At 35.2% G+C, this 15,001-nt stretch overlaps 1 protein-coding gene across 2 annotated transcripts; it reads right to left on the bottom strand.

Annotated features, from left to right (window-relative positions):
* Positions 1–703: 703 nt before the first annotated feature.
* On the bottom strand, positions 704–14,992 carry ARRDC3 (arrestin domain containing 3). Of its 2 annotated transcripts, none has more exons than XR_008425199.1 (8): positions 14,474–14,992; positions 10,584–10,665; positions 8,600–8,747; positions 7,496–7,598; positions 6,661–6,917; positions 6,169–6,331; positions 5,743–5,935; positions 704–3,371 (listed from the first exon to the last, which is right to left on the bottom strand). XR_008425199.1 is itself a non-coding variant. In XM_024563518.3 (8 exons), exons 1-8 carry the CDS (start codon positions 14,751–14,753, stop codon positions 3,315–3,317), a joined length of 1,245 nt encoding a protein of 414 aa, XP_024419286.1. In that variant the 5' UTR covers positions 14,754–14,991; the 3' UTR covers positions 704–3,314. The 2 variants fall into 2 exon arrangements, 1 of the variants encoding a protein (XP_024419286.1); XM_024563518.3 differs by having other exon boundaries at positions 5,743–5,897; positions 14,474–14,991.
* Between the last annotated feature and the right edge of the window lie 9 nt (positions 14,993–15,001).

Genomic DNA, 15,001 nt, shown 5'->3' with positions numbered 1-15,001 from the left:
CTACTTTGTAGATGAAGAAATCAAAATGCACACATCTTGTTCAAGGACTCTTCTAGCCATAGAACACAGAACCTACCTCTCTCCTTATTGTACTAGGATGTTGTAGATTTCTGGCTTTTAAACAAGAATGACAGTGTACTTCCATGGAATTGATTATAAACATCTAAATGTCTCTTTGTAATTTTTTTTTGTCAATTACATTTTGAGAATATGGGAGGGTCACTTAGTAAGGCACAGATACTAGACGGCTCATCCACATATATGTATAAACACTGGAAGATAAATTCTAATGTTATATATCACTATAAAATTCAGATAAAAATTCTCAAAAATTTACTTTTAAAAGTTAGAAGAATTGTCTTTATAACATTAGAATATGGTAGCTTTTAAATTTATGTGCTCATGAAATACTAGAAACTTGGACATAGCACAGTGAGAGGGATTTGTATTTAAGTTGAACTACCTGCTTAAGTTTGGTTCTTAAGACAAGTTTTATAAAGTATCCTTAGTTTAATGATTTAAGTGAAACAATTGGTATTCGAAATTCCTTTTAAGCCTTCAGTAATTTTCCTTTAGTAGAGTCTAGAAACAATTGTTAGCCAGGATGGTTTACGAGTTATAATAGTAATTAAGTGTTTGCATGTATGAGTTATTAATTATAATCTAAGATTCAAATAAATCTTCAAACAACTTTACAAAAAAGGAAAAAAACAGAACACTTTATTTTCCACAAGGAAGAGCAATAGGAAAAATGAAATTTCCCACATATTGTTTTCTTAAAACAGAGCCTACAAGGACATATTCAGCACCAAATAAAAAAGGGAAAAAAGAGAAATTACAAACAGCCAGAGTATAACCTATAAAGCAAACATTTAATATTGCACTTTGTTTTACTAACATTTTGGATTTTACTTTTCCTAATTGAAAAATCAGGAATCTATGTTGAATACTGGAATACGACTGTGAACCTCACATCTTATATCAGGAATTGACCAATATTTAGGAAAGATTAAAATGCCTCTAAATAAAAGAAATACTTCAATGGGGAAAATAAAACTTTATTTCATAAAGTTTCATATACGTATAATTTTATATTTTATTTTGTGACCCAATGCCAATTGCCAGACTATTGGTCATTCTTGCTTTCCTGTGTTATTTATGAATATGTGGTGGTAAATACTCCAATGTTATGCATATCAATTGTTCCCTAAAAGTTAGACGTAAGAAAAGGGATTTTTCTGACAATCCCCACCCCGCCCCAAACAAAAATAAAACCACCAAATGCCCTTTATGCCAAATATTCCATTAGCTTTTTTGAGGGGGACATTCACAAAATGATTTAACAATAAAAAAATATTTCACCCCCATTTCCTTATTATCTAGTATTAGTTTGCTATAGGAGCCCAAACCCTTTAACTGAATCACTTAAAACGTGATTCATTTTTACACTGGGCTTTCTTCACCCTGTCAGCATTTTTCAAACATGAATTATCTTCCATGTTTTCTTAAAGGCCACTTATGGAAAAGCCTATTTGTTTTGTATGAAGTTTTAAGACAGTATTTAACCAGGTCAAGCACCAAGCCAGAGTTACAATTATTTTCAGTCACTTTTATTAAATGTGGGGTGTTAAATGGCAGGATAGATCTAACACCCATTTCACACGTATGTTGTAACATCAGAGATGCTGGTTTTCATTGAAAATATCAGAGCTGAATTCCTTCTAAAGTAAGACAATCAGTACACTTGGTACCTTGGAAAACGCCATTCTAAGTGTCATCATGAATGCTGGTGTATTTTTTAAGCCAACTGTAAATTATCTTTAATATAAACTATAATTTACTGATATAGTCATTTTTCCTATCTTATCTACATATACTCAAAGTCAGTGATTTCTCATGTTTAGCAAAATGTTCTTTAGGTAATGGAAAAAATATTCTCATTAAGAAAAACACAAAAATATAAAACATTTATTATTCCAGGACAGATTCTACTATTCATAATTTTGCAGTTATACACTTTTAGAATAAACTTGGGTTTCCAAGCTCTGTCAAGCTTGAGCAGGATAGGAAATATATAAATTGAGCTCTCTAATCATAACCAGAACATGCACCAGCAAAAATGATTCCCAACATGTGTGTTTGGAGGTAATTAAGTAACTCTGTATAAAAATAAATGCATTTTCTCCTTCTCTTTAGTGACTGGAAAACTTCCACTTTTAAAGTAATAAAAATAACAGTAATTTTAAAGAGCAACAGCCCTTAACTCTTTGCTGGTGCCTGACGTACTGCCTTTCTTTACTCCATTCTTAGCTCTTCTACTTTCTTCTCATATGTAATGATAAAAAGGGAATGCGGGTGGGTTATCACTTTTGTGTATGTCCCTTTTCTAAATTTCCCTCTCCAAAAAGCCAACCAACCAAACAAAAAAAAAATAACAGTGCAACAAAACACAAAATAGCATTCCAACAGTTTGGCAAGTGATGCGTTCACCTGAGATTAAGTGATTTTAGGCAGTCAGTAACAAAATGCTGCTTTGCTGTTATAGTAGAAAGGCAACAAATTCTTAAAAGAAACCAAGAAGGTATACAATCTTGACAAAGTCTCTTATTAGCTTCTTCCTATCCTTTCCCCACATATCTGTTGCGTATCTACTACAGTAGGCTGCAAAACATACAGCAAGAAGGATTGGCTTGAAGGCATTTGATGTTTGTAAATAAATCCACATAGGATCCAAGCTGAAGAGGTGATACATGGTCAGCCTAGTAGGACAATTTCTGAGCATGTGCATACGCAGGTAAAGTCCAGGCTATATTAAATTAAAAAGTCAGTGCGTTTTTTTTCATGTTAAAGTTTCTTTCAAAGCTTTCTTTTGTTCCTTGTTGTGCTGACCACAAACAAGTTTTAAAAAGAGTATCAAGAGTCTGGCATAAAAGGAAAAAAAGAAGCTGTAGTGACAATGAACCGCACAATGTAAGCATTGAGCATGTGCAAATTTTCAAATCAAAAGAAGGAAATCATCCCTCTTTATAACATGGTGTCTTGACACGTATGACCATAGGCTAAGAAGACTGCTCCTGGTATGTGCCAGTCTTAAAGGAGAAAAGCTTAGATCTTCAAGCATGTTGGAGCAGTCCCAGAATGTTGCTGTAGGCTTCTAAAGCATGATCACTGGTTGTTTCACGTATTCGCCATCTTTCTGGGCAAAAGCAATTCCACTTCCTCTGAAAACATGTCTCCAAGATACTTCTCTGTTCTCAGCCAGGAAGAGATACAGTTTGGAATCCATATCAACTTGATTTAACCGCGATGTTCCTTCAACGAGAGGGGCAGGATGGTCTATCCTCTGCTGACTGATCAGGATTTGGATCAATCTAGAAAAAGGAAAACAAGTTAGTTATTTGATAAGGTCTAGAGCAAATGCAGCATTTGACTAAAGTTTTGAGTATTAGATGAGAAATCTAATTAGAAAGAATACACAGAAGCCTGGATGGGGAGGAAACATTATTAGTATTATCTACAAAGTACCTGATACCCAATTACTAAATTAACAATAAAATTTATAAAGGTCTGACTGAAAAGCTAATGATTAAATTTTACCAGTGAATGGAGTTTTACTCAGCACCTGGTGGTTATTACATTCAAATACATAATGTAAAACATCTTTATAGCAGTTTTCGTAAAGTATCCCTCTTCAGTAGGCTTTAGGAAGAATGCAGTTGTGTAATGTTCTCGGTACTACGTGAGGTAGTAGCTCATGGGTGTAAAGCCTCATAAAGGGACCAGGAATAGTGTGAATCTCAAGAAATAGCAATGCTGCCCTGGCTGGTGTGGCTCAGTGGACTGAGTGCTGGCCTGCCAATCTAAAGGTTGCTGGTTTGATTCACAGTCAGGGCATGGGTTGAGGGCCAGGTTCCCAGTTTGGAGCAGGCGAGAGGCAACAGATCAATGTATCTCTCATACATTGATGTTTCTCTCCTTCTTTCTCCCTTCCTTCTCCCCTCTCTCTGAAAGTAAATAAATAAAATCTTTAAAAAGAAAATAAAATAGCAATGCTGAACCCACCAGAGACAGAGAAGCTTCCCACTTTATCTCTGGAGTGACTTCCACATATGCATACATTTATTAAAAGTGCATGTATTTTAGTTGCATCTCAGGTTCAAGAAGAAAAAGCACAGAAGGCAAATTGTTGGTTTTAATTCATTTCTTTTATTGAAAGATCTATTGGATAATCTATGTACTTGCATTTACAAGTGGGACAACTCAAAGTGCCTCAGACACTTTAGGTAAAACACATTTTTGAAAGAAAAAAGCTACGTAACTTTTCTTTCTTTAAATGACTATCTTTTAAAGAAAAAAAAAGTAAAAATTTAATATAGCTTGTTAATCTCCCCTCTATGTGGTTAGATGGTAATTAAATCACAACCTGAACCAATTTAGAGTTTTGAAAGTTTTTAATTCTCTTCATTTTCTTTAGCTCATTTTTTGAAAGGAGGTAGAATTTTATGACAAATTACTTAAAAGTAGATAAATTACTATTCTTTTAAAATGCCTGGACAGTGGAGAAGCCTCAGAGCCAATAAGAAATGATGGAATTAGTAAGACAGAGGGTCTTATAGAATAAAAATATGGCAACTAAATCTGTAACAAGTGGGAGACTATTTTTGGCATCTAATGGAAAATTTTATGAATAAGGAATAGTTGGATAGAAAAATTGTGTCTAATCAAGAATTTGCAAGAATTGTGAATATCCTATAATCAATGAATAAAGTATATCTCATATTAGCTACATCCAAAGGAAAACCAACTCTTCTAGTCATGGCATGGTGATGGCGGGAAGAGGATTAAGAGAAATTTGTTGAAGAAATAATCCTTTCATTCTTATTTGGAAGTAATATTTCAGTGTGAAATAGCTATCTATAAACTATAGTAACCGAAAGGAAAAAGCTAATTTTAGTGATTTACAAAATTTGGTATTTTATTGTTATCAAGGATAACTTGAAAGCCCCTCAAAACGTGTATTACATATAGATGCTTTCTGACGTGTTCTGAATTGAAATTGCTGCATGCCCCAACCCCCAACACTTACTTGCCTTTGCACATGTTCTTTCTGCCTGAACTACCCTACCTTTTGAAGAGTACTATTTTTCAAGATTTAGCTTATCACCTTTCTCAGGGAAGTCTGTGCATTCTTTTCTCACTGTTAAATAATATTTTGCTTCTAAGTTTGTTTTTTTCACCAGACTGTGGACTCCTCCCAAGCAAGGGCCATGTTTTATTCACGTAAGGGCTTAACTGTCTTAAATTAACATGAGATAGAAAAAAAAAATCTCTAACAGTGTAAGGATGTTGTTTAAGATGTTATTGCAAATGTCATTTTCCTTCATGGCTGAGAATGTTAAAATATGCAAGAATTAAATTGGAAAAGGATGATGAGTAAGATAAATACTATCTGTTAGTCAATGCTTACAAAAATGCCTGTCCTATTGATGCTTAAAAATATAAATTATTCCTTTACTTGGCATTTTGGAAAGCATGAGATGAGATCATTATCTTTATTTTCCCAATAATAGAATTGAACAGTTATACTTCTGGGTCATACTTAGTAACCTAACCATTAATCTGTGCTTTTAAATTGTTTTTCTATAATTAACATGATAATCAAAAACTAACTTTATTTTTTAAAAGTCTGCAATGGTGTTTCCCAAGACAGCCAGCCCATTTTATACTTGAGTTGGTGCTTACCTCTGAATAAAGAGGTGGAGGCAAGAACCGAAACTCCTGGATATATGCAAACAGTGGTCCTTGAAGTGCTCTCTCAAAGTCATCACAAGCATTCACAGGAGCAAGATTGTTCCGCCTTTGTTCTTCTGTTACCACTTCTGCATAGCTGGGTGGTGCTGAAGGAAAAAGATACACGCAATTCGAACAGCATGTTCTTATGCATGTCAAAATACACAGAATAGTAGGTATTAAAAAGAAATATCAAGGTAAAATAATAATTGTTCTGTGTTCAAAACTAGGGGGATGTATGTTTTAAATCTAACAGGGGCACATCTACTCTTCAGATATAACAAATATCTATCTACTTACAAAATAGCAAGAGCAAAATTATGTATGTTCTTAAAAATAACAAGAGATTAAACTTAGATATACATTATGTCAAATTACCTTCAGGTCTTTCAGGTAGGGACAAACCAAGCCAGTTCATATTCATGCTACACTGACTGCTTACACTTGAGGTTCTGCTACCAAATGGATGTAGAGGAATGGTACCAATGACAAGAGGCAAATTAAGAAATAAATCCATAGCTCCAGGAATATCCACATATACCTAAACAATAAAAGGAGATGCTAGGTTTAGAATGGAAGTACATTTCCTTTTTAAATACTAATAACCCAAATTTTAATGTTATCAGAGGTCCTCATTTTTTACTTATATATGTATGATATACAAGGAAACTTTATTCATTATAATACTGTATATATAGTACATTTATACACATACAAGGTAAATTAGTAATTACAATTCAGACTATGTAAAGATTTATATTTGTATATCATATATGGAATATAAAAATCAAATACTGGATATAAGACAAAATTGTATCCTCATGACTTTAAGAGTTCAAAAAGGAAAAAAACCCTTAAATTTATGCATACCATTAGTGAATATTCCACACGGATTATACTACAGTCGAGGATAGATGGAGAAACAGGCGGAATTTTCAGCAACTTGCCATTCCACGTCTCTGTCTTTCCAGATGATAAGGATTCCCCACGCAAGTTAGCCACAAGCTGTTTTACTTCCTTCATTTTCCCTTTGGCATAGAAGGCCTGTGTTTGGTAAATGGCTGCCTTTGGCACCACCACTCGGGAAGAGCAGTTCTCAATCTCAGCAAATATCTGAATTGATTCACCTAGAGAAGAAAAAAAAATTTCTATTGTTAAGAAAATAAAACAAACAAAACTGCCAAAACAAATGCAGATTCCTACCCTAACATTGAGAAGTTCAGCAGATTACATGGATGAAAAGCTGTCCTATGAGTGGCAAGTAACTTAGGAGTTATAAAAATGAACTAGGCATTTACAGCAGTTCTTTAAAAAAGTAAACAAGAACCCTGACTGGTGTGGCTCAGTGGGCATCAATCCACAAAGTGAGGGGTCACTGATTGTATTCCTGGTCAGAGCACATGCCTGGGTTGCAGGTTCCATCCCCAGTCAGGGTGTATAGAAGAAGCAACCAATCAAAGTTTCTCTCTCTCTCTTTCTCTCCCTCCCTTTCCCTCTCAAAATAAATAAAATCTTAAAAAAGAAAGAAAAAAAAAAAAAGGAGACTACATTCCAATTTATGAATGAAAATTGGATAACCTCAACTTGGGTTACTTTATCAAAGAATGCTGTATCCTGTTTGAATTTATTAGAAATATTATGAATTTAAACAAAAAAGCTAAGTGAAGAAAAGATTGTTTTCTGTGGGAATTCACTTCATACATACCTGGGGTATAGCCCTTCCTTTCGATTTTGGCACTTAAGGATATTGGGCCTGAGGTACAGAACCAGCAACAGAGAGTCTTTTCTTTTGTGCCTGCTTGGGGTGACTGTAAGAAATAAATTTAGAGATAAAGATCAATGTTCTGAGTCAGTTCAGTAATAAAATGTTTTAAAATACAATTCTAAGTTCTTGGAGTATTTAAAAGTAAAAGCAGTGCTGCTTTTTTATTGTAAGTCATATATACTTTTTTTTATACTGCATTATATGATTTTTGTTTTTATATAAGCTTTCATTCAATTAAAGAAAAAAAGGTACAGGGCTTAACACCATATTCCACAAACATAGTTTTAGCCCACACTATTTATATATATAGTAATTAAAAACCAACCAACCAACCAACCGACCCACCAAGAAAAACCCTTTCCACATTCCATTTAAACTGCCTTAAATAAAAACACAGCTTGGAAAGCAACTTGGTTATAATCACATATGTTAACGTCTTTCTTTGACAATATGAAAAAAATCAGTATGTAAAAAAAAGGAAAACTGCTCATTTTAAAGATTAATTCTTATTTGCTTAAAGATATTATTTGTTTAAACCAATTGATGTTTTTGAAGTCAAATTTGAATTCTGTGAAAAAAAAACTGAAAAGAATTTATTTTAAAATGCAATTAAGTTTTTTGCCAAAAGTGGTAATCTCCCCATTGTATGACATCCCTGCAATGGAATAATGTAAAGCAATATAAACTTTACATTGTAATTTCAAGTTAAGTGATACTGTCTTAATATATGAACACTACCATTACTCTTCTACTAAAATTATCCAGGAAACAGATTTTTTGTTATTGGTGTTATCTTCTGAGTAGAGAAATTTCCTATCATATATTGGTCTTTTAAAATTTATTTAATGTCATTACAGTATCAGGGAATATGACCACATTCTTCATAGTTTGTATGCCTGTTTAACTATATTTTTTTAATTAGTATTTATAAAAATTTAAAATAAAATCACTATTTAAAAATTGTAAAATTACAGCTTAGGTGATTCTTCTTTGGTATTATTGATACACCGAAAACAAAGAATGAAGAATTCAGTCAATTCTTACCAGTAATGAAGGAGTGTTGATATCTATATGCTCAAAGACTGTAAATTCCTTCTTTAATTTTACTGGTAGAAGCCAAGGCCTGTGCAATTCGGCTTTCACCCAATAGCGCACACTGCCATGTCGGCCTTCGAATGAGGTAGCAAGTGGTCTGTGCAGAATATAAAGGTCAATATATTAATCTTATACCTCTTTCTAGTAATTATACAGTAGATCAGCATAGAAATATTAATATATTGTACTATTTATATATCAGTGAGGTAGCAAACATATAATTTTTATAAATTTCCAAAGGGATAAGTCATTGGGGGAAAATACTGTTTCCAAATAACAAAAGATCTTTGTAAATATTACAGAAGTTTTGTTTTAAAAAAGGCACAAGAATACAATCCCTTTAAACAAAGAAGAAGCTACTTTTAATGTTGGTGGCAAAATTATGAAAATTTGGAAATGAATAATTCTTGAAAAGATCAAGAATTTGATTAAAAAATAAAATTGAGAATGGCTTAACTATTTCAATTGAGAAATTATAGACACTGGATAAACATTCAGACCAAATTCCTTACAGTGCTCCACTATTCATTTGCTATGAATTACTACCTCTAGTTGTAGCAACTACTTAAGGAGGTCTGGAAAAGGCTACAACAGTTACTATAGTTTCAAAAACTTCATATTTTGATAAAGTCCACTGAAATGCTAAGGAACTTTTTATATTTCCCAGTTTACTCATGTTCTCTTTTTTGGCCATGTTTCTTACTTTATAGACTGAAAAATGAAAAAGAATAATTTCTATTGACCTGTATCAAGGGAATCAAAACTGTGTTCAACCTTGCTAGGTTTTATTACTTGTGAAAAATTTTATTTTAGTTTCTTTTTCATAATTTCATTAGAAAAGTGCCCAATGTTCAGTTATTTACAAGCTAGAGCTCTAGCTTAGATTAGTATGGAGAGTAGTAGTGTTTTCACAAAAATTGTCTTTTTCGCATTTAGACTCTTGCATTAACTTATATATCACAGAAAAATAAAATGCAGTATTTTGCTAGGCCCAGTTTTAGCCTTACTGTATTCACAAACTTAAAATATTTCTCTCAGAAAGTAGCTTAGGGCATTATATTTAAAATGATGTTAAGTAACATGATAAGTAGAACATTGAAAAATACCATTTATAAACTCTTATTCACAGAAAACAACTTGGTACTAAATTAACGAATATAAAATCATGTACATATTGCACTTGATAAATTCTTCTGTAATGTAAGTTTATCCTCCAGGACATTGAGCACAAGTGCTACCTTACGTTATAATATCTGTTAAAAGCATTCTTTTTAAAAAAGAAATTATAATTTTTTGTAACAATCTTGTATTATGTTAAAAATATACCCCTTTCCTTCTTTCTTTCCTACTAGATCCCAAGCCTTACATTAAGATATCTATGATGGATGTTTTCTTCTAAGACCAAGTCATAACATCTCTTGTGTGACCTTCTCAAAAGCTCTTCGCACAGAAGCTATTGCATATCAAAAGGACATCACTCCTAAAGTTAGAGTATTCCTAATTATGTTCATGATCTCAGCTTACTGCTGCTGTTGGTTAACAATAGAAAAAAAAGATAGAATACTGAATTTTTATAAATTACTGAAAAGAGATTTAGTAAATGTTTTACCTTTTCTGCTAATGCTAACTGATGGTAAGCTAAGCACACAGGGCTTAACTATTTAATAGCATCTTTCAATTCATCCATGTTAAATGAAATACTAAAGTTTTATAAACCTCATAAATCTTGAGGCAGAGTACGAAGAATTAAGCTTTGCCTTCTATAATTTCACCAAACTTTGTAAAAAAATAGCTTTTTTAGTACATTGTTTTCCTCTAAGCAAGATTCAGTAATGAAAAGGTTTTTTTTTTTAAACTAAAAATATTTAAACTTATATTAATTTTAATTTGAAAAGAATGAATATCTACGAAGCCAGTTACTTGTAATACTTACGTCTGTGGAAGCTCGAAGCTAAATGCATATTCATGCCTTCCTGAATGAATGGTGTTAAAGCCTTCTTCGGAATTATCATCATCTAAAACACAGAAAAAGAAAACAAAAAACCTGTTATCAAACCTTTACACACTCTTCATAGTGTCATATCTTTAAAGATGCTCATATAATAATTAAGGCCCTAAGTTTTAGAGTCTGAGATATACAAGTTCTAACTCAAACTTCACTTCTCTGGATAAAATAAAAATCCCAAGTGTTCAGTTGCTTCATCAGTGACATGGGGATAATTAATATTTATACCTCATAAGCGTCCTTTAGTGGAGAATGACCCGAACTCTGTATCTAACAAAGCAATATGTTCAACTAAAGATTCAGATCTCAGGCCAAAGTGTTATCTATGTCATCAACTATTTCCTTAAATTCATCATATTAAGACTACATACATACATACACACACACACGGAATTAAAAACTGTTCACGTAAACCTTTAAACATGTCAGTTGATGCAAATGAGAATGTTACAATTATAAAATCATTAGAAAACTGTCAAATAGATGTTGGAATTAAAAAAAAAAGGAACGGCGATTGTAATGTCAGTTTCATGGATAACGATGACAGTGAGTCTGTCCCAGCAACATTCTAAAGTTTGCATATATATATAAAATATATCTGAGATTTAAAAGGTGCCTGTTAACTGGGCAACAACTACATCCTTGAAAGATATAGTCTCACTGGGTTGTTTCCACTTGAGAAAAGGAATGACCTTTGATTTTGCAACCAACTGCTTTTGGTCAGATTATTTTAAAAGTGTCCCCAAAATATATTAACTAAAAAAAAGGGGGGGTCTGGATTTTTAAGAATGATTTCTTTTTAGGGTTCTAAACAGGTAACTGTCTTTTTAATGTAGTTTTATCGGTATCATAATACCTTTATCACAAAACTTGATGAAACTAGAATTATCATTTAACTTTCCCTCACCAAATTCGTGAATATACACAAAAACCATGATGGTCCCCTTATAAAGAAGAAATAAAGCGCCTATATACGGATATTTTTATCCCAAAACCTCGATGACTCGCTTTCATCTCAGTAATATTTTCCCCGACCCCTGTGAAAAATCCTCCAAACGGATTTCAGCACCAAAACCTGGCTGGTGAGCGGAGGGCCATTTAAATCCGCTCCCCTTGAGAGAACCCAAAGTTTGCCTCCCTTTCCCTTCTCGCTCCCTTTATGTGCCAGCTCAGCAGTCTCATTGAGGCGAGCCACGGCAGCCGCGCCGTGGTAAACAAGTGCCGGGCTGTCAATCAAGAACTAGAACGGAGCAGGAGAGGACCGGCCTAAACCGGCGCCAGCAGATCCCAGCCGGCCCGCCCGCGCGCCGCCGTCGCCCGCGCGCCCCGCTATACATACAGCATACGTCGCAGGCGCTCGCGCCCGCGCAGCCTAGCCTGCTGGACCGGGGGCGGGGCGACCGTGCAGCGGCGCTTCCGCTTAACACGCCCCAGCCGGTGACCGGTTCTAGCTGGCTTGGGCCACCCCAACACCTTTACAGTTGCGGTGAGAGGTGGGCGGTGAAGGGTTGGGGAAGGGCAAACGCCCGGGGTAACAATGGGCAAGGGGAGGCCCTCGCCCAGCCTTAGATGTTACAATCACTTTCCTTCCCTTTCTGGCCAGCCTTTGCGCTCTCACGTTAAATCAAGGTAGCGGATCTCATGCCTACGTAGTTCGGGAACTACGCTTTGTTTTAGCTAAGAGAAAAACAAACGGTCACAGAAACTACGTGACATCTTCCACTGGAAAAATAGGAAAATGGGGTTCCGCGAGGCCTGTCCACGCCAAGTTCCCTCTGGGTAGGACTGTCAGCTAAAGTTACGCCGCAGGCCGTTCGGCACCTTAAGACCAGCAGGAGCTTCTCCCATCTACTCTTTTGATGCCTGAAATCACTAATTTCGAGGCCCAAAACAGACCGACATTATGAGGCAACAGAGTATGACGTGACACAGGCTACAATCACCTCCAAAAGCAAGGGAATAGAAGCGAGTTAGGGCGGGGGCGACCACTCTGGAGGGACCTTTACCGGCGCACGCCGGTTTCAAGCCTCGCCCCCACGGGCGCGACCCACTCTCCCCACCCGCCCGCGCCCAATCCAATCAGAGCCTGGCATCGCCTTAGCAACAGGCTAACAAACCGAGCTCCGCCTATCGCTGATCGCCCGGGGCGGGGTCTCACTCACTAGGCTAGTTTGAGAGGTCCCGGTTTAAAGTCATTGAAACTGTTCCAGGCTAAGATCTCGTTTATGCTTTAAAGGGGTTTGAGGGGTATTTTGTGGAGTTACAGGGCACATAGCTTGTTTTACCCGGAAATCATGAAGCAGCTAATAAAATTGAGTTTGTCTCCATAAGTTGTTATTCTACTTCTACCCCATTTCGAGTCTCAACTCTTTCATAAAAACCTTTGCTCTCACCATTTTATAGAAAGCTGCAATATCCAGAAAGGTTCAAACTCATTTTTCTGCTTTTCAACACATAAGATGATTGTCATTAGGCATCAGCACTTCTTATCAGCGTTACTGCTTGGTTGAGATTAACTAAGAATTACTTGAGAGGATGTTAATTACTTATGTGTAACTAAAACCTTATTAAATAATTGACTTAATATTTTTAGAAAGTGCATTAATGCTGTTAACTGAAAGCATCCTTCATTTCTACACTTGCCTAAGCTCAATTCGCATTCCTCAGGCATGTGGATATTTTAATATTAAAAACGAGGGTAAAAATCTACTCTACTCTTTGAAAAATAGTCCACATTTGAACTAAATATTGCATTAAAAAGGAGAAGTACAAAATTACATAACCAGTTTTAACATTATATTCTTCTTGGTCTAGGAATTAAGTCATCGCCACCACCTGACGCGTGCAACCAATCTGCTGAGAGCTGAACAAGCGCCCCTCCTCACCACCCCCCAGAACTGGTCCGAAACAGGATTGAACCGCTTCTAACAAAGGGTGGAAACTTAGAAAAACAAGCTTAGAGTCGTCTATATTTCCCCAATGTAACGATTTAAACAATAGATTGGAAATCTTGGGACCCCTTCAACGTCTGACAACCCCTTATCTCTCTTTTCTAACCAAAAATCAAATCCAATGTGCCAAATACTTTTCAATTTCATTTGACTGGCATGGGTTTCAATGAATGCATGTTTCAAAGTTAGGCATGATGCTCGAAAAGGAAAATTACTGACCATGAATGGCTTCTAAAACTGATTTGAAACCTATCACAATGATAGATAATGTCCTTATAAATTTCTTAAAGAATTGAAAAGAATAGGGAAAAAACACGTGGGGTGTTGATTCCATATGTCAAAATAAGGCACTGACACCCTTTATCAAAGAACAATGATCAATTCTTTAGTTTTTTGCGTGTCAATATTAAAAATGAAATACACCTATTAACCCATTTAAAAATGTTATTCCATTTCTTGACTGAATCTTAGATTTTAAGATCTAAGGTTGTAGACTACAGGCAAAAAAATCTAACACTGGACTACAGCTTTTAGCAATTCAGTTGAAAACAGTAAAATGATTGAAACAGGTTTGAGCAGAATTTGTAAGTAAGGTGCAAATGGATGGCAAGTGCGTGTGGCACTTACCGCGCCGGCTATAGAGGTACTTGAATAAGTGCAGTTTGCAGTCACTTTGCAGATGCCTGCATACATTACGATTTAACTCACGATGAATGTCAAGGAGAATCAAAATCTTCCAACTTTGCTAATCTTTTATCAAACTGCTGTGTGTATGCTAGGAATAGGATTATATTAATTCAGAAAAATTTAAAAGGTACATTCCCAAAGAAAACAGTGTTATCATTTTTGAATGATATAAAAACTTACCTCTTTCGTGTCCAATTAAGATGTCTTTATGGTTGAAATACTCTACTTCTTCAGTATAATTCTGTGTGTAGGCAGTATTGGAGCCGGCGTTTCTAGATTCGGTCCAGCGTACTTTTGCATGTCCTCTTGCATGAATTTTAAGAGATTTTACTCTGATTTCCCCAGTAACTTCTAAATTCACCCTTCCTGAGACTGTATCCCCACTAGAATACACAGGGACATTGCTGTCATTAAGACAGTCCAAGCTTATTGTCAAACTCTTCACCTTTCCCAGCACCATGTTTATAACAAAAATGTATAAAAATAAAATGTAAGACAAGTCAAGATCACATATAAAATGTGACCTTAACACTGATCGATGTATTTGCCGTGCAAAAAGCTTACGGGCAAGATCAGTGATTCTTTACAAATAGTTCATTGAAATTTCTTAAAAAGTCAGGGCAGCAAAGAGACTGCTGCTCCGCGGTCCTGCTAGTCTCAGTGGTCTCCTTACAAAGACGGCGACTGGATCTTGCCAGCTCACTTTAA

Source organism: Desmodus rotundus, chromosome 1 (assembly GCF_022682495.2).
Source record: "Desmodus rotundus isolate HL8 chromosome 1, HLdesRot8A.1, whole genome shotgun sequence".
NCBI lineage: Eukaryota > Metazoa > Chordata > Mammalia > Chiroptera > Phyllostomidae > Desmodus > Desmodus rotundus.
Note: the sequence above shows the minus strand (reverse complement) of the source record. Positions and strands in the feature narration are given on the sequence as shown.

Bases quoted from the DNA above. Each gene is read 5' to 3' on its own strand.
- ARRDC3 (XM_024563518.3), bottom strand. From the start codon at position 14,753: ATGGTGCTGGGAAAGGTGAAGAGTTTGACAATAAGCTTGGACTGTCTT. The intron at 10,666-14,473 runs GTAAGTTTTTAT...TCTGTGTTTTAG, and splicing joins CTTAATTGGACACGAAAGAG to ATGATGATAATTCCGAAGAA. The intron at 5,898-6,168 runs GTAATTTGACAT...TTTTTCCTTCAG, and splicing joins CCTACCTGAAAGACCTGAAG to CACCACCCAGCTATGCAGAA.